Below are 13,889 nucleotides of genomic sequence, written 5' to 3' on the forward strand. Positions count from 1 at the left end.
CGGAATCGCCCCTGCGGCCGGTTGCGCGATTCGCCGCGAAGAGGCTCGACTCAAGTGCGGCGCCGCGTCGGGCGCACGTGACGTCACTCAGGCGCCACTCGCCGAGAGCTTTCCCCGCCCACCCCGGTACTGTTCTCTCTTTCCGGACCTGGCTGAGCAGGAGGCGCCATCATGGTGAGCGCGCTTTGAGGCGCTGGGGGCCGGACTATCCGCCGCCATCCGTCTCGGACCTGGGCTGGGGGGATGCTGGAGGGGAGCAGGGATGCCAGGGGAGAGCAGACGGGGCGATTCCCGCGGTGGGGGAATTATTTGGGAGGCTCGAAGGCCAGGGATAGGTCAGTGCTCCCAGCCTCCGGCCCCTCCGTTTATTCTTCGGTTGTTACATGCACCATTAAGTACATGAGCACGTTGAGACACGAAGAGGTTAAGCGATGTGACCGGGAACACACTGCCAGGAAGTGGCAGTGCCAGGATTCGGACCCAGGCGCTGGTCCCAGGTCCATTCTTAATCTCTTGTCTCTGCTGCCTCTATCTGGATCTGTCATTCCGCCTGGCCTGGCACGTTGGGCGGTGGGGTTGGGTTGGGGGCCAGGGGGATCTCTGCCCGTCCAATGCCTGGGTTTTGTGGCCGGGCAAACCTCTGAAGTGGCAGCTCCTTGTCCACAGCTCCTGTGATCTTGCTTTTCTTGGGCTGTTCACTGGAGACCCAGTAGCCTTGTTACAGATGGGAGTTTGAGAAGAAATAATTGGTCGGAAGGACACGTCCTAGAGGAGTGCGTACGCTAAGCGTTGGAGAAAAGGGAGCTGGGAGTAGCCGAGTAGTTGTTGACAATTCCTAACTTGGCCTACTTGAAAAAAAAATCCTCGGGGTAGAAGATGGGTAGGGTCTGGTGGAAATTGTGGCTTTCTCAGTTTTCTCAGTAAAACTGGGAAACTGCTTCATAAGATCGGATTCGAGATGTGCATGAAAGGTTTTGTGTTGGCTCTGTGTGGAGTAAGTTCCTAATAAAGATTCTCCCCTATGTTAATAGGTAGAGGGTGCCCTTGGCTTCTGTTGTTGAAAAATACAGCTTCTAAAGAATTAAACTTTTTTTTTCTTTGAGTTGATGTGGCAGCTGTGTTAAAGCTTTTCATAGGGGTCTTTTGAGGCCCGGGAGATTTTTTTTATTGTTTATTTTTGAGAGAGAGAGCATGAATGGGGAGGGGCAGAGAGAGAGGGAGACACAGAATCTGAAACAGGCTCCAGGCTCTGAGCTATTCCTCAGCACAGAGCCCGACGTGGGGCTTGAACCCATGAACCGTGAGATCATGACCTGAGCCGAAGTCGGAGGCTTAAACGACTGGGCCACCCAGGTGCCCCCCCCCCCAAAGGGTTTTAAGTGACTCTGCATGTCACCTAGGGGTAAATCTCTGGGATTTGTCGTCCCTCAAGAGACTGGGACCCTAGCCCTTCTTCGGAGATAAGCAATAAACTTGTTTTCGCAAGTCAGTGATCTGCCAGATCCAAGTTGGGTCCGTGGTCTCTCCTTAACTGCGCAGGGAGTCGACATCCGCCACAATAAGGACCGAAAGGTTCGGCGCAAGGAACCTAAGAGCCAGGACATCTACCTGAGACTGTTGGTTAAGGTGAGGTTGAGGCCTGAGGGTGCCTCTCAGCACTGTGACAGAACTGCAGCTTCTAGAACCTCCTTTCCAGTATTGGTCCCCGGGCTCTCCCAGGGGCCTGCGTGGCGGGCTCATAACTGCTTTTGCCCAGGCCTCCTGAAGGCTCAGTGTTCTCCGTGCCCAGGCTGTATACAGCTGGGGGGTGGGGGTTTGTGGGGCTCTCCTTGGGGCCCAGTGGGATGGGGGAGATGCCGTAAGAGCCTTGCTAGTGCAAACCATCATTTCTTTTGCTTTTCACTGAGAGGGAGGGGTGTGGGCTGCCCTGCGTTCTCTCATCCTTCCTTTTCTCTTTTCTGCAGCTGTACCGGTTTCTGGCCAGACGGACCAACTCTACCTTTAACCAAGTCGTGTTGAAGAGACTGTTCATGAGTCGCACCAACAGGCCGCCTCTGTCCCTTTCTCGGATGGTGAGGGGCTGACTGAGCGGCTGGATTGTGTCTCAAAGCCAAGCTTGGGTTGGGGGGAGCTGGGGCCTGGCCATCGGCCGGTGTACTTCACCCGGTGAGGGGCGCAGAGTTCTGACCTGCGACGCTGAGCAGCAGTGGGTGCTTGAGTGGCTCTGGCCTTGTTTCCTTGTAAAGCGGGCGGCCGTAGTGGCATCGTGTGCTTACCCGGCAGAGGCGCTCTCGAAGGCGTGACCTGTTGAACAGGCTGCTTGCGCGTTGTGTCTGCTGTTCTTCCCAGGCTAGACCTATGGGTGCGTGTGGCCCCATCAGGGGACGTGTGTTTCGGCCCTTGGGGCACCTGAAGCGGTGGGATGGAGGTCAGACCCCAGAGGGAACTTACTTACTGTGTGTTTCTCCTCCAAAGATCCGGAAGATGAAGCTGCCTGGCCGGGAAAACAAAACCGCCGTGGTGGTCGGGACGATCACCGACGACGTGCGGGTCCAGGAGGTGCCCAAGCTGAAGGTGGGTGTGGAGGCGCCCAGGAGCCAGTGGGCGGGCAGGTGCAGACTCCGGTGCCCCAATGACCTCTGTCGCACACAGATGCATCCCCATCTATACACCTCCCTGTCTGGGCGGCTTTTAGCATGGAAGGGGGATTGTCCTGGGCCTTCTTGATGGTGGCTGTCCCTGGGCGTGCCCATTCCGGTCCCTGTTGGCAGAGCTGGTTCTCAGAGTCGCATAGCCTGGCTTCAAACCTAGATTTCTCTGCCAGTTTGCGGCCTGTGGACAAGGTGCCCAGTCTCTAACGCCTCTCCTTGCGTATCCATAGTAACTTCAGGGTGCTGCGGTCTTAAAGGCAATTTTAGAAATAAACTGGGGGAGGCGCCTGGGTGGGTCAAGTGTCCCAACTCTTGATTTCAGCTCAGGTCATGATCTCACAGTTCATGGGATCAAGCCCAGAGCCTGTTTGGGGTTCTCTCTTCCTTTCTCTGCTCCTCCCCTATGTGTGCATTTTCTTTTCCAAAATAAATTAATAAATGTGTTTTAAAAACGGTAAGAAGGGTTGTTGTCAACTCATGAAGGTGTCAGCAGGCGCCGGGGGCCGTGGGGCCGTGGTGGCCGTGCCAGGGCTCTGACCACGACTGTCTCATGTGTCCTGCAGGTGTGTGCACTGCGTGTGAGCAGCCGCGCCCGGAGCCGCATCCTCAAAGCTGGAGGCAAGATCCTCACCTTCGACCAGTTGGCCCTGGACTCCCCCAAGGGCTGTGGCACCGTCTTGCTGTCCGGTGAGTGACGTTTAGTGGCTCCGGTGGCTACTTCTGGGAGCCGAGTCCCTGCCTGACCACTCCTTCCCTCCCCTTCCTAGGTCCACGCAAGGGCCGAGAGGTGTACAGGCATTTCGGCAAGGCCCCAGGAACCCCTCACAGCCACACCAAGTGAGTATACCCAGCCTTGCCGCCTGGCCCCCACCCTGTGGGCCCGGGGGCTGCATCTCGCCTCCAGCCCCTCCATCTCACACTAGTCCAGCCTCAGGCCTCTAGAACTACCCCCTGTCTTCCTGCTTCTTCCTCAAGACTGAGCTTAAGGCTGTTGCTGTTGAGGCTCTGCCTGTGGAGCCAGAGCCACCATAGAAATGCGGGGCCTCTAGGGCCCCATGCCGAGTCCCAGATGGAGCCTGCGTCTTACCCCGCCCTTGGGGCAGCTCAGACCATCCTTCCTGAGTGGGGATGCTGACGGCGCTCCCGGTCCCCCCATCCCATGCCTCGTGCCCACCTGTAGAGCAAGCAGGCAAGCTGGCCCTGTCCCCGACTCCCGCATGGGCCCAACCTCACCCTCTTCTTCCTCCCGCAGACCCTACGTGCGATCCAAGGGCCGGAAGTTCGAGCGCGCCAGAGGCCGCAGGGCCAGCCGAGGCTACAAAAACTAACCCCAGATCCTGCCTTGTTATTAAAAAGATGTTGACTGTTGATGGTGTTGTGTGTTATTGGGGGACATGGGACAGACGACCTAGATGGTACCCGGGAGGGGATGGGATTGGATTGGAGCTTTGGGGGAGTCTGGGAGTAGGATGCCTGCCCATCTCCATGGAGACCAGTCGGGGGAGGCGGAGTCTAGCTCTACCTGCAGGCGCCCTCTGCAGGCTTTGGTGCTGCTTGTCTGGATCTTGCTTTGTCGGACCCTTGAGGGCCCCCTATGGCCAGAGTCCCGCCCCCTCAGTAAGCTCGGTGACAGGTGTTTCCACACCTGTTCCCTCCCCCGGATTAGCCACACCTGCCCCTCTAAGCCCGAGCTCCTCCCAGGCCAGGGATGGTGGGCAGGGTATGGACCCGGAAGTGCTGAGGGGGCGGCGCCGCGGTGGGGGAGGGGTACGTGGGAACAGGTGAGTTGCTCCCCTTTTCCCCAAAGCTTGAGTCAGCTGGGGTCTGGCGAGCCTCTGGGCCCCGGGCCAGTGACCTAGTGAGTGTGTTCCCTGAGCTGGGGCCTTCCCATACCCGGACTAGGCCTTCCTGCAGGGACCTGCCTGGGGCCCTCCTCTGTGTTTACACAAGGGGCTGGGTTCCCCGGATCCCAGACTGAAACCTGATGAATGAGGCGAGACAGCCGGAAGAACGGCAGAAGTAAAGACAGGTCTCCGGACCCCTATTCGGACCTCTGAAAAGGCAAGGCGAGGAGGGAAAGGGGATGGGGGCCTGGACACATCGGGGAAGCTCTGGATGGGCGAGAGGGAGTCCTGGTTTTATTCCTCTTATCTCTGTAGGCCTCATCGCTGTGGTCTGGAGGAGGCAAGCCGCCTGGGTGCTGTGATTGGAAGGAGGGGCCACTGTTTTGCAGGGATCAGGGGTCTACAGTCTAAAGGTTGGGTCAGGAGCCTCAAAGGAGCAGCATGAGGGGGAGACAGGACAGGATATAGAGTGGTCGTTGGCCAGGAATGAGTGGTTGATCAGCTAGCAGGAGATCGCAGGATTCAGGCAGAAACCGGCCGGGGCAGCTTGGCGAGGGACCAGCAGAGCTCAGATGGCAGCTCAAGACCTCTCTGGGTGGGAGACGGGCAGGGGCAGCCAATCCAAGGGACAGTGGCTCGTTGGGCCCTCAATCTAGATGGGTGGGTTCCAGGGTGATGAAAGCCCCTGTTGAGTGGATCCTCCCACTGTCACAGCCCAAGTGGGTGTAAAACCCCAGGAGCAGTGTCCCCTGTCGACAGAGACAGGTCTCTGGTCATTCCCTGGGCTGGGGAAGGGTGATGCACAGATTTAGGGCTGGAGCCCATTCTTCCCAAGCTGAGAGAGCAGGGCCGAAGAGGAGGTGCAGGGAACGATCAGTCCGTGAGAGCCGCTGAGCCAGCCACGAGTTGTCAGGAAAAAACAAGATTCTGCTGGACACAGCCGGCTGCTCCACCGGGTGGTCAGATACTGACATTGTTAGTTGGAAGCAACTGATGTTTGCCAGGTGATCAAAAAGCGTCAAGACGCACTTGACAGGGGCAAATAGGCGCCCATTCTGCCTTTAGTTAGGGACATTTGGGTGGTAAGAGACAGGCAGACAGCCTGTGGCCTGGAGATGGTGGGGCAGTCAGCCGGATCTTTGGCCAGGACCGGTGGGCTGTCAGCCTGACCAAGACTGAGCCAGCTGACGGATCTGTCCGGGCATCGTGTGGCCAGCGGGTCGGAAGTTGTTGCACGGCGGCAGAGCATAGAGGACTGCCTGAGGCCAGGAGACCCCCCCCCCAGATGACGTGTCCCCCAGAGACGGCCAAACCCTCAGACGCCCAGCCTCACGGCCGTCCCACCCAAGCAGCCCCATGGCAGCCTCACAGCTGGCGGCGCTGGAAGGAGTGGAGTCGGGGACCGGGGGGCTGCCCCTGACCGAGGCCAGCCCCGGCTTCCTGTATTCCGAGGGCCAGCGGCTGGCGCTCGAGGCTCTGCTGAGCAAGGGCGCGGAGGCATTCGAGGCCTGCGTGCAGCGTGAGGGGCTGCAGCCCTTCCTGAGCGGGGAAGAGCAGCGGAGCCTGGTGGCGGCGGCCGAGGACTGGACAGCATCCAAGCAGCGGCCAGACAGGGCGGCAGAGGGAGCCGTGGCCGCCGACGGGGACTCGGGCAGCCTGACCTACTGGCCCGGACGGTCAGAGGATCTGGTGCCCACACTGCGGTTGGGCTGGCCAGAGGCCCCGGCCTGGAAGGGAATCACCCGGGCACAGCTGTATACCCAGCCACCTGAAGAGGGCCACCCGCCCCTCAAGGAGCTGGTGCGCCGGGAAATCCAGGCCGCCCGCAAGGTGGGGACTCGGGGGGAGCTCAGTGTCCATTCCCCAGACCCGCACATCCTGGGAGTGCACACCCGTGAGGGCCCAGGGCGTCTCAGCCATGCCCCCCTGGGACTTCAGTCCACATCTCTCCGCCCCAGTGAGGCAGATGTCGGTATCCCTCAGACCTCCTCCCCCTCCCCCTCTCTTCTGGGGACCCCCAGGCATCCAGACCCCTTGGACCTAACTATAACCTCCTGGCTCAGTCATCTACTCCACCCCACCCCCAGATTCTCCCCTGCAGCCCTCCTGGGTAGCTTACTGTTCTTCACTCTTTTTTTTTTAATGTTTATTTTATCTTTGAGAGAGAGAGCGAGCAGGGGAGGGGCAGAGAGAGAAAGGGAGACAGAGGATCCGAAGCTCCTCCTCCAGAGGTTTCCTGGCTCGAACTCACGAGCCGTGACATCATGACCCCTGAGCCGAAGTCGGGAGGCTCCACCACTCAGGCGCCCCTGGCCTGTTCCTTATTTAACAACTTTGTGCCTGCCGGCTCCCACGCTAAGTGCTTTACACGGGTTAGCATTTAATGATCCTCAGGAGGGTCCTGTGAGGTTGGGATGCATTTTACCAAGTGAGGAGATGGGGAAACTGAGGCACGGGAGGTTAAATCTCTTCACCGGTGAGTGGCCGAGTGGGGATTTGAACCAAGGAGTTCTGGCCAGTGGATCAGGATTCATCACTGCTACATATTCCCAGGCGCTCAGCACACCCCACCCCAGGGGAGCTCTGGGGGGCCTAGCAGGCCATCCCTCCCACCCCTGGTGTCCAGGGTACCCCCAAGGACAGAGCTGCGCAGCTGACCACAGTGCCCTGGAGCAGGGCCACCATCATTCCCCATTGCAGACGTGATCAGGATGACAGTTTTCCAGCAGTCAAGGCCTCGGTCTCCAGGAAGGGCAGCTTTTTTCTCATTCACATGTAGGCGGTGGATGAACAGCAGTGTGGGTCTGGGGGGTGGTCTCCCACAGTCCCCCCAAACATCCCGCCGGAGGCCAGGCCCTTCGACTCCCACCCCCAGAGCACCTCAACCCCAGGACCCTGCCCCCCATCCCCTAATGTCCCAGAGCTCCAGGCTCCATCCACAGCCCTTCCCCCCCCTTCCCCCCTCTCAGCTAGTGGCCGTGGTCATGGACATCTTCACTGACCCAGACCTGCTTTGGGACCTGGTAGACACCGCCACACGCCGCTGGGTGCCTGTCTACCTGCTCCTGGACCGCCAGCAGCTGCCTGCCTTCCTGATGCTGGCACAGCAGCTGGGGGTGAACCCCTGGGCCACAGAGGTAGGAGCCTGGCAGAAGGGACCCAAGTCGCCATACTCCTGGCTCATCGAGTTAGATGGCAGCTAAGAGGGTCTGCTGAGATCGGATGCCCAAGGCACTGGGGGAATCAGGGGTGGGTCGTCCCACGGGGTCCCTCTGAGCTAGGCATATCTCCACCATAATCCCCCCTTGCCCCCGTCAAGTCCCCTTATTGGTAGGTCTGGGGAAGCTGGGACACAGTCCTAAGCAGGGGACCCCCAAGCGCTGCACAGTGAGCAGAGGCGTGTGAGGTCGGCCCGAGCAAAAAGTGTGCCCTCTCCACTCCAGAACCTCGACATCCGGGTCGTGCGGGGCTGCAGTTTCCAGAGCCGCTGGCGACGGCAGGTGAGCGGCAACGTGCGTGAGAAGTTTGTGCTGCTGGACGGCGAGAGGGTCCTCTCCGGATCCTACAGGTGCGGCTGCCCCTCCCGACACTACCCGGTGCCCTGTCCCCAACTCCCAGTGTGCTCAGAGAGTGGCTGGAGTCCCTTTGAGCAGCCTCTCTCTCCCTGGTCTGTGAAATGGGTTGGAACACCCTCACCGGTAGAGGAGGTACCGAGGGGCAGAGCTAGTGGAGGGGGGGTGGGGGGTGTCAAGCCAGGCCTGCCTGCCTAGGGGGCCGGTTCAGCGGCCTGGGGGAGGGTCCTCTCTTTAAACCCTGGGTCTCCTTGTTTGGAAAGCAGAGCCAGCAGTTTGTGTGTGGGTTTCCAAACCAGGAGAAGCTGGCTGGAGTCCTAGCTCTGTCCTGAGTGAGTTACCTCCGCCTCTCAACGCATCTATAAAAAAAAAAAAAAAAAAAAAAAAGAGCTGGTGTGCCAAGGGCTTGGCCCTCGGACTGGCCCGTGACCCTCCTCCCCCCTGTCTTTGGGGTCTGACCATCCCTGGATCCTGGCTCCTCGACCTCTTAGCTCTGAGACACCGAGCTCCGTGCCTCCCCTGCTCTGAGCCTCAGTTTCCCCATCGGCAAGGTGTGAATAATCACAGTACCTACCTCCTAAGGTCACAGCTCGGGAAGGTGCAGGGTGCATGGACCCTCATCAAACTGTGGCTTCTCACTGTGTGACTTTGGGCAACTGACTTCACCTCTCTGTGCTTGAGGTTCCCCCTCTACAGAGCGGGATGGTGTGCTTAGTGCCTGGGGAGTGGGGTTTCTTTTCTTTTCTTTTTTTTTTTTTAACGTTTTTATTTATTTCTGAGAGAGGGAGAGGCGGCATGAGCAGGGGAGGGTCAGAGAGAGAGGGAGACACAGAATCTGAAGCAGGCTCCAGGCTCTGAGCTAGCTGTCAGCACAGAGCCCGATGTGGGGCTTGAACCCACGAACCATGAGATCATGACCTGAGCTAAAGTCGGATGCTTAACCGACTAAGCCACCCAGGAGCCCCATGGGAGTGGGGTTTCTTGACAGAGGTGCTGCTCACGTTTGGGACGAGCTGGATTCTGGATGGTTCTGTGTTGTGAGGACCACTGGAGGGGGCTGAACCGAATCTGGGGTCTCTCCCCAGTAGATGACGATAGCACCCCGTTTCCCCACTACGACAAGCCAAAGTGTCCGCAGACATCGCCAGGTGTCCCCTGGGGGGCAGACGTGCCTGGTCGATTACCATCGCTCCAGACTAGTGGTTTTCAATCTCAGACCTGCCTGCATCGGAATCAAAATACAAATCTCGGGGCCCCCCCGCGCCCCCCCAGCCGGCCTGGGATGGGGCCTGAGAATCGGCATTCCTGGCAATTTCCTCCGGTTGATTACCCACGCTGCCCGTCCGAGGACCCTGTGCTGGGAACCCCTACCGTCGAGCCTGGGATCTTTTGTAAAGAGCCTACCTTCCCGGCTTTGCCTGGGGGATTAGACAAGATCACGGTGCCTTGGCACCTAACGGACGCAGCGCTCCGTAAACATCAGCCATCATTTATTATCGTCATTATTTATTTCTTTATTTATTTTTACCATATTTCATCGACTCTAAGGTGCCGCTGCGGAAAAGCAGCATGCCGATCAACAGGAGAAGAGAGATGCGTCTTAGAACCAATGAAATACAGGAGGGGGTACAGTCAAACCCACCGAGCGTGGCTCCTCGCCACTAAATCAGGCCTGGGCTCAGGGTGGACAGCCCCAGAATGGATGAGGCCAGGGCCACGCGAGGTTGTCCAGGGCCGTTTAATGGAGGGGAGGGGCGAGGCAGGGGGCTGGGGGAGCAGCGAGGAGACCAGCCCCGGGCCCTGCCCTTCAGGTCGGTCACAGCAGACGTGGGAAGAGCAGCGGGCCCAGCACCAGGCCCGAGGCGGCGCTGGCCCCTGCCCTCTGGCTGCTCTCGGGGCTGGTGGCGCTGTTGCACAGGTGGCCGGAGCAGCATGTGGTGGTGAGGGTGTAGGTGACGCCCATGTAGGTGACGGGCTCCTCGTGGCCGCAGGAAGTGGACTGCACGCAGCCTTTGTTGATGATGTTGCCGAGCCCCGGGGCCACCCCGTGGCCGGTGAAGCAGTCCTCGTCCTCGCCGCAGCGCATGTGGGACCCGGGGCACCGCGTGGAGTCGGTCAGCTCACAGAACACACAGTCCTTGGCGGCCCTGGCGCCCGGGGGCAGAGCCATTGCCAGAAGCAGCAGCCAGCCGGGGACCATGGTGGCCTGGTGGCGGTGACGGGGCCCAAGCCAGGCCGTGGGCTTCCTGGGCCCCCCCGGAACTGCCGAATGACGCTCCCGAGACTCCCTCCCCCGCGACTTTCGCCCCCGGCCGGCCTCCCGGGGACAGCACTTGGAGTGTCCTCGGCTCCCAACGCTCCGTGTCCCTCTCAGGGGCTCCGTCGTGACCGTGGCTCTCGAGTCCTTGGGTCTCAGAAGCTTCCCCGGGACGGAGACAAGCCAGCGGGCGCTACCTGACGGGAGTCTTTGTGGAGCGGAATGGGGTGACCTCACAGACCCCTCAGGGTTCCCACTGGCCACGCCAGCGGCGAGGTCACAGGTGGGGGGAGGGGCGTCACAATCCCAGGGCAGAAACCCAGGCCGGCTGACCTGCCAGGGAGTGGCGGACAACACTGGCGCCCCGCCAAGGTGAGGGTGATCGGACCCACACCCGCCACCCTGGTGGCGGAGTCGTCCGCCCTCTGGGCGCTGGGTGCTGTGCCCGCCGGGGCGCAGGGCACACGGCCCATGGTGAGCCCATTTTCCAGACGGGCAAACCAAGGCTCAGGAAGGGAAGGCGACGTGGCCAAGGTCCCCTGAGTAGGTTCGTGTGATTCCAAAGAGGGCATTTACTGAGCACCTGCTGTATGCCAAGACCTGTGCCAGATGCTTTACACGCCACCGCCGTGAAAGCAGAGACGACGGGGACACTGCTCAACAAAGCCAGCAGGCTTTTAGTGCTGGCCCCCGGGCACGGAGCTCAGCCCCCTGTGCCCTCATCCCCCTCTCCCTCCATTTGAGCTCTGTAATACAGAGGAGGAGACACGCATGGAGCAGCCCCACGGCAGGTGCTTGATAAATGGCCGTCATTATATGGGAAGCAGCCAAGTCTCGTAACAGGACTTGTGGAGTCAGAAAACAGATCCCATCTCTTTCCAGATGGGGAAACTGAGGCACTGCCCTAGACTTGGCTGGGGAAGGGGCAGAGTCCCTTAAGGTAATTTAAGTATCTTAACTCACATAGTCGTCACAGCAACCCTTTGGGTAGGTGCGTGAGTTGTTCCCATTCTAGGGAGGGGGATGTTGAGGCCAGAGAGGCGGCAGGACTTGCCTGAGGTCACACAGCCTGCCCTGGGACCAGATGGGGGACAGTAACGGGGGCCGGGCTGGGCCAGTGGGGCTGCACGGAGAGCCTGAGCCCTCGCTGCGTGTCCCCCAGCTTCACATGGAGCGACTCCCGCCTGCACCGAGGCCTGGTGACGCTGTTGACCGGCGAGATTGCTGACGCCTTCAGCCGAGAGTTCCGGACACTGTACGCAGCCTCCTGGCCACTCCCGTCTGCGCCCGCCTTGGGCCCCTTCGTCAGCACTGTGGGGGGGCTGCAGCTGGCCCACAACCCCCACCGTGTGGCCCGCCGCCGCTCTGTGGCCCCCATGTCACCGCCACTGCCTGACGGCCCACTGGCCCAACGCTTGGCCGCCTGCCGAGTCTTTGACAGACAGAGGCAGGAGACCCCGGACGCCCCAGGGCCGGCGCTGAGCGACATCCTGAGGAGTGTCCAGCGCGCCCGGACCCCCAGTGGCCCCCCGGCCCGGCCCAGCCGCTCCCTGTGGGACCTGAGCCGCCTGTCCCAGATGTCCGGCTCCAGCGACGGTGACAACGAGGTGAGATCTGGTGGCTGGCCTGAGAGAGGACAGGAATAGCTAGAAGACGACGGAGGCAGCTGAGGGCCTACTATGTGCCTGGCTCCAGGCAGGGGGTGGGGGGAGGCGGGGGAAACGAAGGCGCTCACCTGAGTTCAGGATCACAGGGACCATTTCCTGTGGCCCTACTGCATGCCAGGCAGGGCTGAGCGCTGGGCGGCCTGGGACAGAGACCCTGAGAGCCACCCTGGGAGCAAATCCGGGCACGATACACCCATTGTGGGAGCCGGATGGGCAGAGATTTGCCTTCTCTGAGCTTCCACGTTCTCATCTAGCAAATGGGCCCAGCAGTGCTCCCCATGCTCGGTTTGGTTGAGTCAGTGAGGGGTGGGTGAACCAGAAACATAATCATGACAGCAAGTCCGCGAAGTGGAATTGATTTTATTGAGTTCATGACATCCTCATCCCCAGGTCAGTGAGGTCATCGTCTTCTCACGTTCATGGTTACAGATGGGAAAGCTAGGGCTCAGAGAGGTCAAGTCCTTGCCCTGGGTCAAAGCAACAGTCTTTGGGGGGGGCGCCTTGCCACACGCCGGGTGCTTTCACAGGGGTGGTTGGATGGGACCTTAGCCACAACCCTCTGAGGTGGATGTTATTACAACCCACCCATTTCACAGATGAGGAAACTAGGCGCCGGGGAGAGACTGCACCTCGGCCCTGGTGGCCTCCTGGGTGAAGCTTTTAAATGCTCTGCCCCTGGCTTCCCGGATTCGAGTGTCACAGGAGTGGGGGGGGAGGATTTGGCGAGCTCTGAGGGGGTCTTTGCCCCCCCCCCAGCTGGTTGGACACCAGGGTTCCAGCACAGCCTGCCCTAACTCTCTGGGATCCTGGGTGGGGGGACTCAGTGCCCTCCGCTGTAAAGCGGGCTGTCGAGAGGGTGGGGGCAGAGCCCAGTGGGACAAACAGGTGCACTGGCCCTGGATGCCAGCGGGGCCGGGGTACACTTTCTCCGTGAGCTGTGCCCTTGTCTCGGGCTCAGCTTCCCCATCTGCAAAGTGGGAACAAGTGGGGACCTTTGCGGAGGGGGATGGAGGAATGTCCCAGGAATCGCCTCCTTGGTTTCCGGTCTAGGGGAGAAGCGGGGACGGGCACATCAGGGGCAAGGTCCTCGCCTCCACCCGGTCCTGAGCCACCCTCACCCAGCATCACCTCCCTTGGCAAATATTTGCTCCCCCTCAGGCAGCTGTTGGCTGCTTCCTGTTCCCACTCAAGTGCAGAGTTGCAGGGGGGAAACACGATTCCTGTGGACCCCCAGGCCTCCCCCCCAAAACACACCTCCCCTTGCCTGGACTCATCCCCAAGACCTTCTCTCACCTCCCTGTCTTTCCCTCCACAGCTCAAGAAATCCTGGGGTTCCAAGGACACCCCCGCGAAGGCCCTGATGAGGCAGCGGGGCAAGGGAGGGGCCCCCTGGGGGGACACAGAACCCTGTCCCCTGGGCCGCTCCCAGCCCCCAGGCGGCCCCCTGCCCCTCCTCCCTGCCCGCCGCCTCCGCTATCTGTCCCCGACCAGAAGGAGGGTTGGTGAAGACGCTGCCTCCAAACTCCAGGATCCCCGAGGCACCCCGCAGCCAGACTGGGCTGCCCAGGCAGGACTCAGGGGGCGACCCTGATGGGAGCCAAAGCCACCCTGGACCGGCCTGCAGACAGCCAGCTCCCTGCACTCCCCCCCCACCGTGTTGTGTCTTGGACAAGGCTTCTGGCCTCGGTGTCTGGGAAGCGGTAGGGATATTTTCCCCCTTTGTTCTAGAACGTGGGGAAGCCCAGTGCTCAGTCTGGATGCCAAGGTCGCAGTTTAGAAAATGGGCAGAAAGTCTGGACCGGCTGTCACGCCCGGACAGGGCAAGTGCTATTTCAGGGCGGGGGTCCCCGGGACAGGGCGGGGCGCCTCCTGTATCTACCACGCTCCGGAGCTGCGGG

The 13,889-nt window shown here is 60.6% G+C and overlaps 3 protein-coding genes across 3 annotated transcripts; 2 read left to right on the forward strand and 1 right to left on the reverse strand.

Annotated features, from left to right (window-relative positions):
- The first annotated feature begins 71 nt into the window (after nt 1-71).
- Nucleotides 72-4,019, forward strand: RPL18 (ribosomal protein L18). Its single transcript, XM_039248916.1, has 7 exons — nt 72-174; nt 1,540-1,626; nt 1,965-2,072; nt 2,476-2,574; nt 3,215-3,338; nt 3,419-3,488; nt 3,904-4,019. The coding sequence occupies exons 1-7, from the start codon at nt 172-174 to the stop codon at nt 3,977-3,979; spliced, it is 567 nt and encodes a 188-aa protein (XP_039104847.1). The 5' UTR covers nt 72-171; the 3' UTR covers nt 3,980-4,019.
- A 1,832-nt stretch (nt 4,020-5,851) lies between these two features.
- Nucleotides 5,852-13,593, forward strand: FAM83E (family with sequence similarity 83 member E). Its single transcript, XM_039248340.1, has 5 exons — nt 5,852-6,325; nt 7,465-7,632; nt 7,939-8,063; nt 11,487-11,931; nt 13,307-13,593. The coding sequence occupies exons 1-5, from the start codon at nt 5,852-5,854 to the stop codon at nt 13,580-13,582; spliced, it is 1,488 nt and encodes a 495-aa protein (XP_039104271.1). The 3' UTR covers nt 13,583-13,593.
- Nucleotides 9,556-10,531, reverse strand: SPACA4 (sperm acrosome associated 4). Its single transcript, XM_039248353.1, has one exon. The coding sequence runs from the start codon at nt 10,265-10,267 to the stop codon at nt 9,884-9,886; it is 384 nt and encodes a 127-aa protein (XP_039104284.1). The 5' UTR covers nt 10,268-10,531; the 3' UTR covers nt 9,556-9,883.
- Nucleotides 13,594-13,889: the final 296 nt, after the last annotated feature.

This window comes from Hyaena hyaena, unplaced genomic scaffold, assembly GCF_003009895.1.
Source record: "Hyaena hyaena isolate Hyena2069 unplaced genomic scaffold, ASM300989v1 scaffold_9, whole genome shotgun sequence".
Taxonomy (NCBI): Eukaryota; Metazoa; Chordata; class Mammalia; order Carnivora; family Hyaenidae; genus Hyaena; species Hyaena hyaena.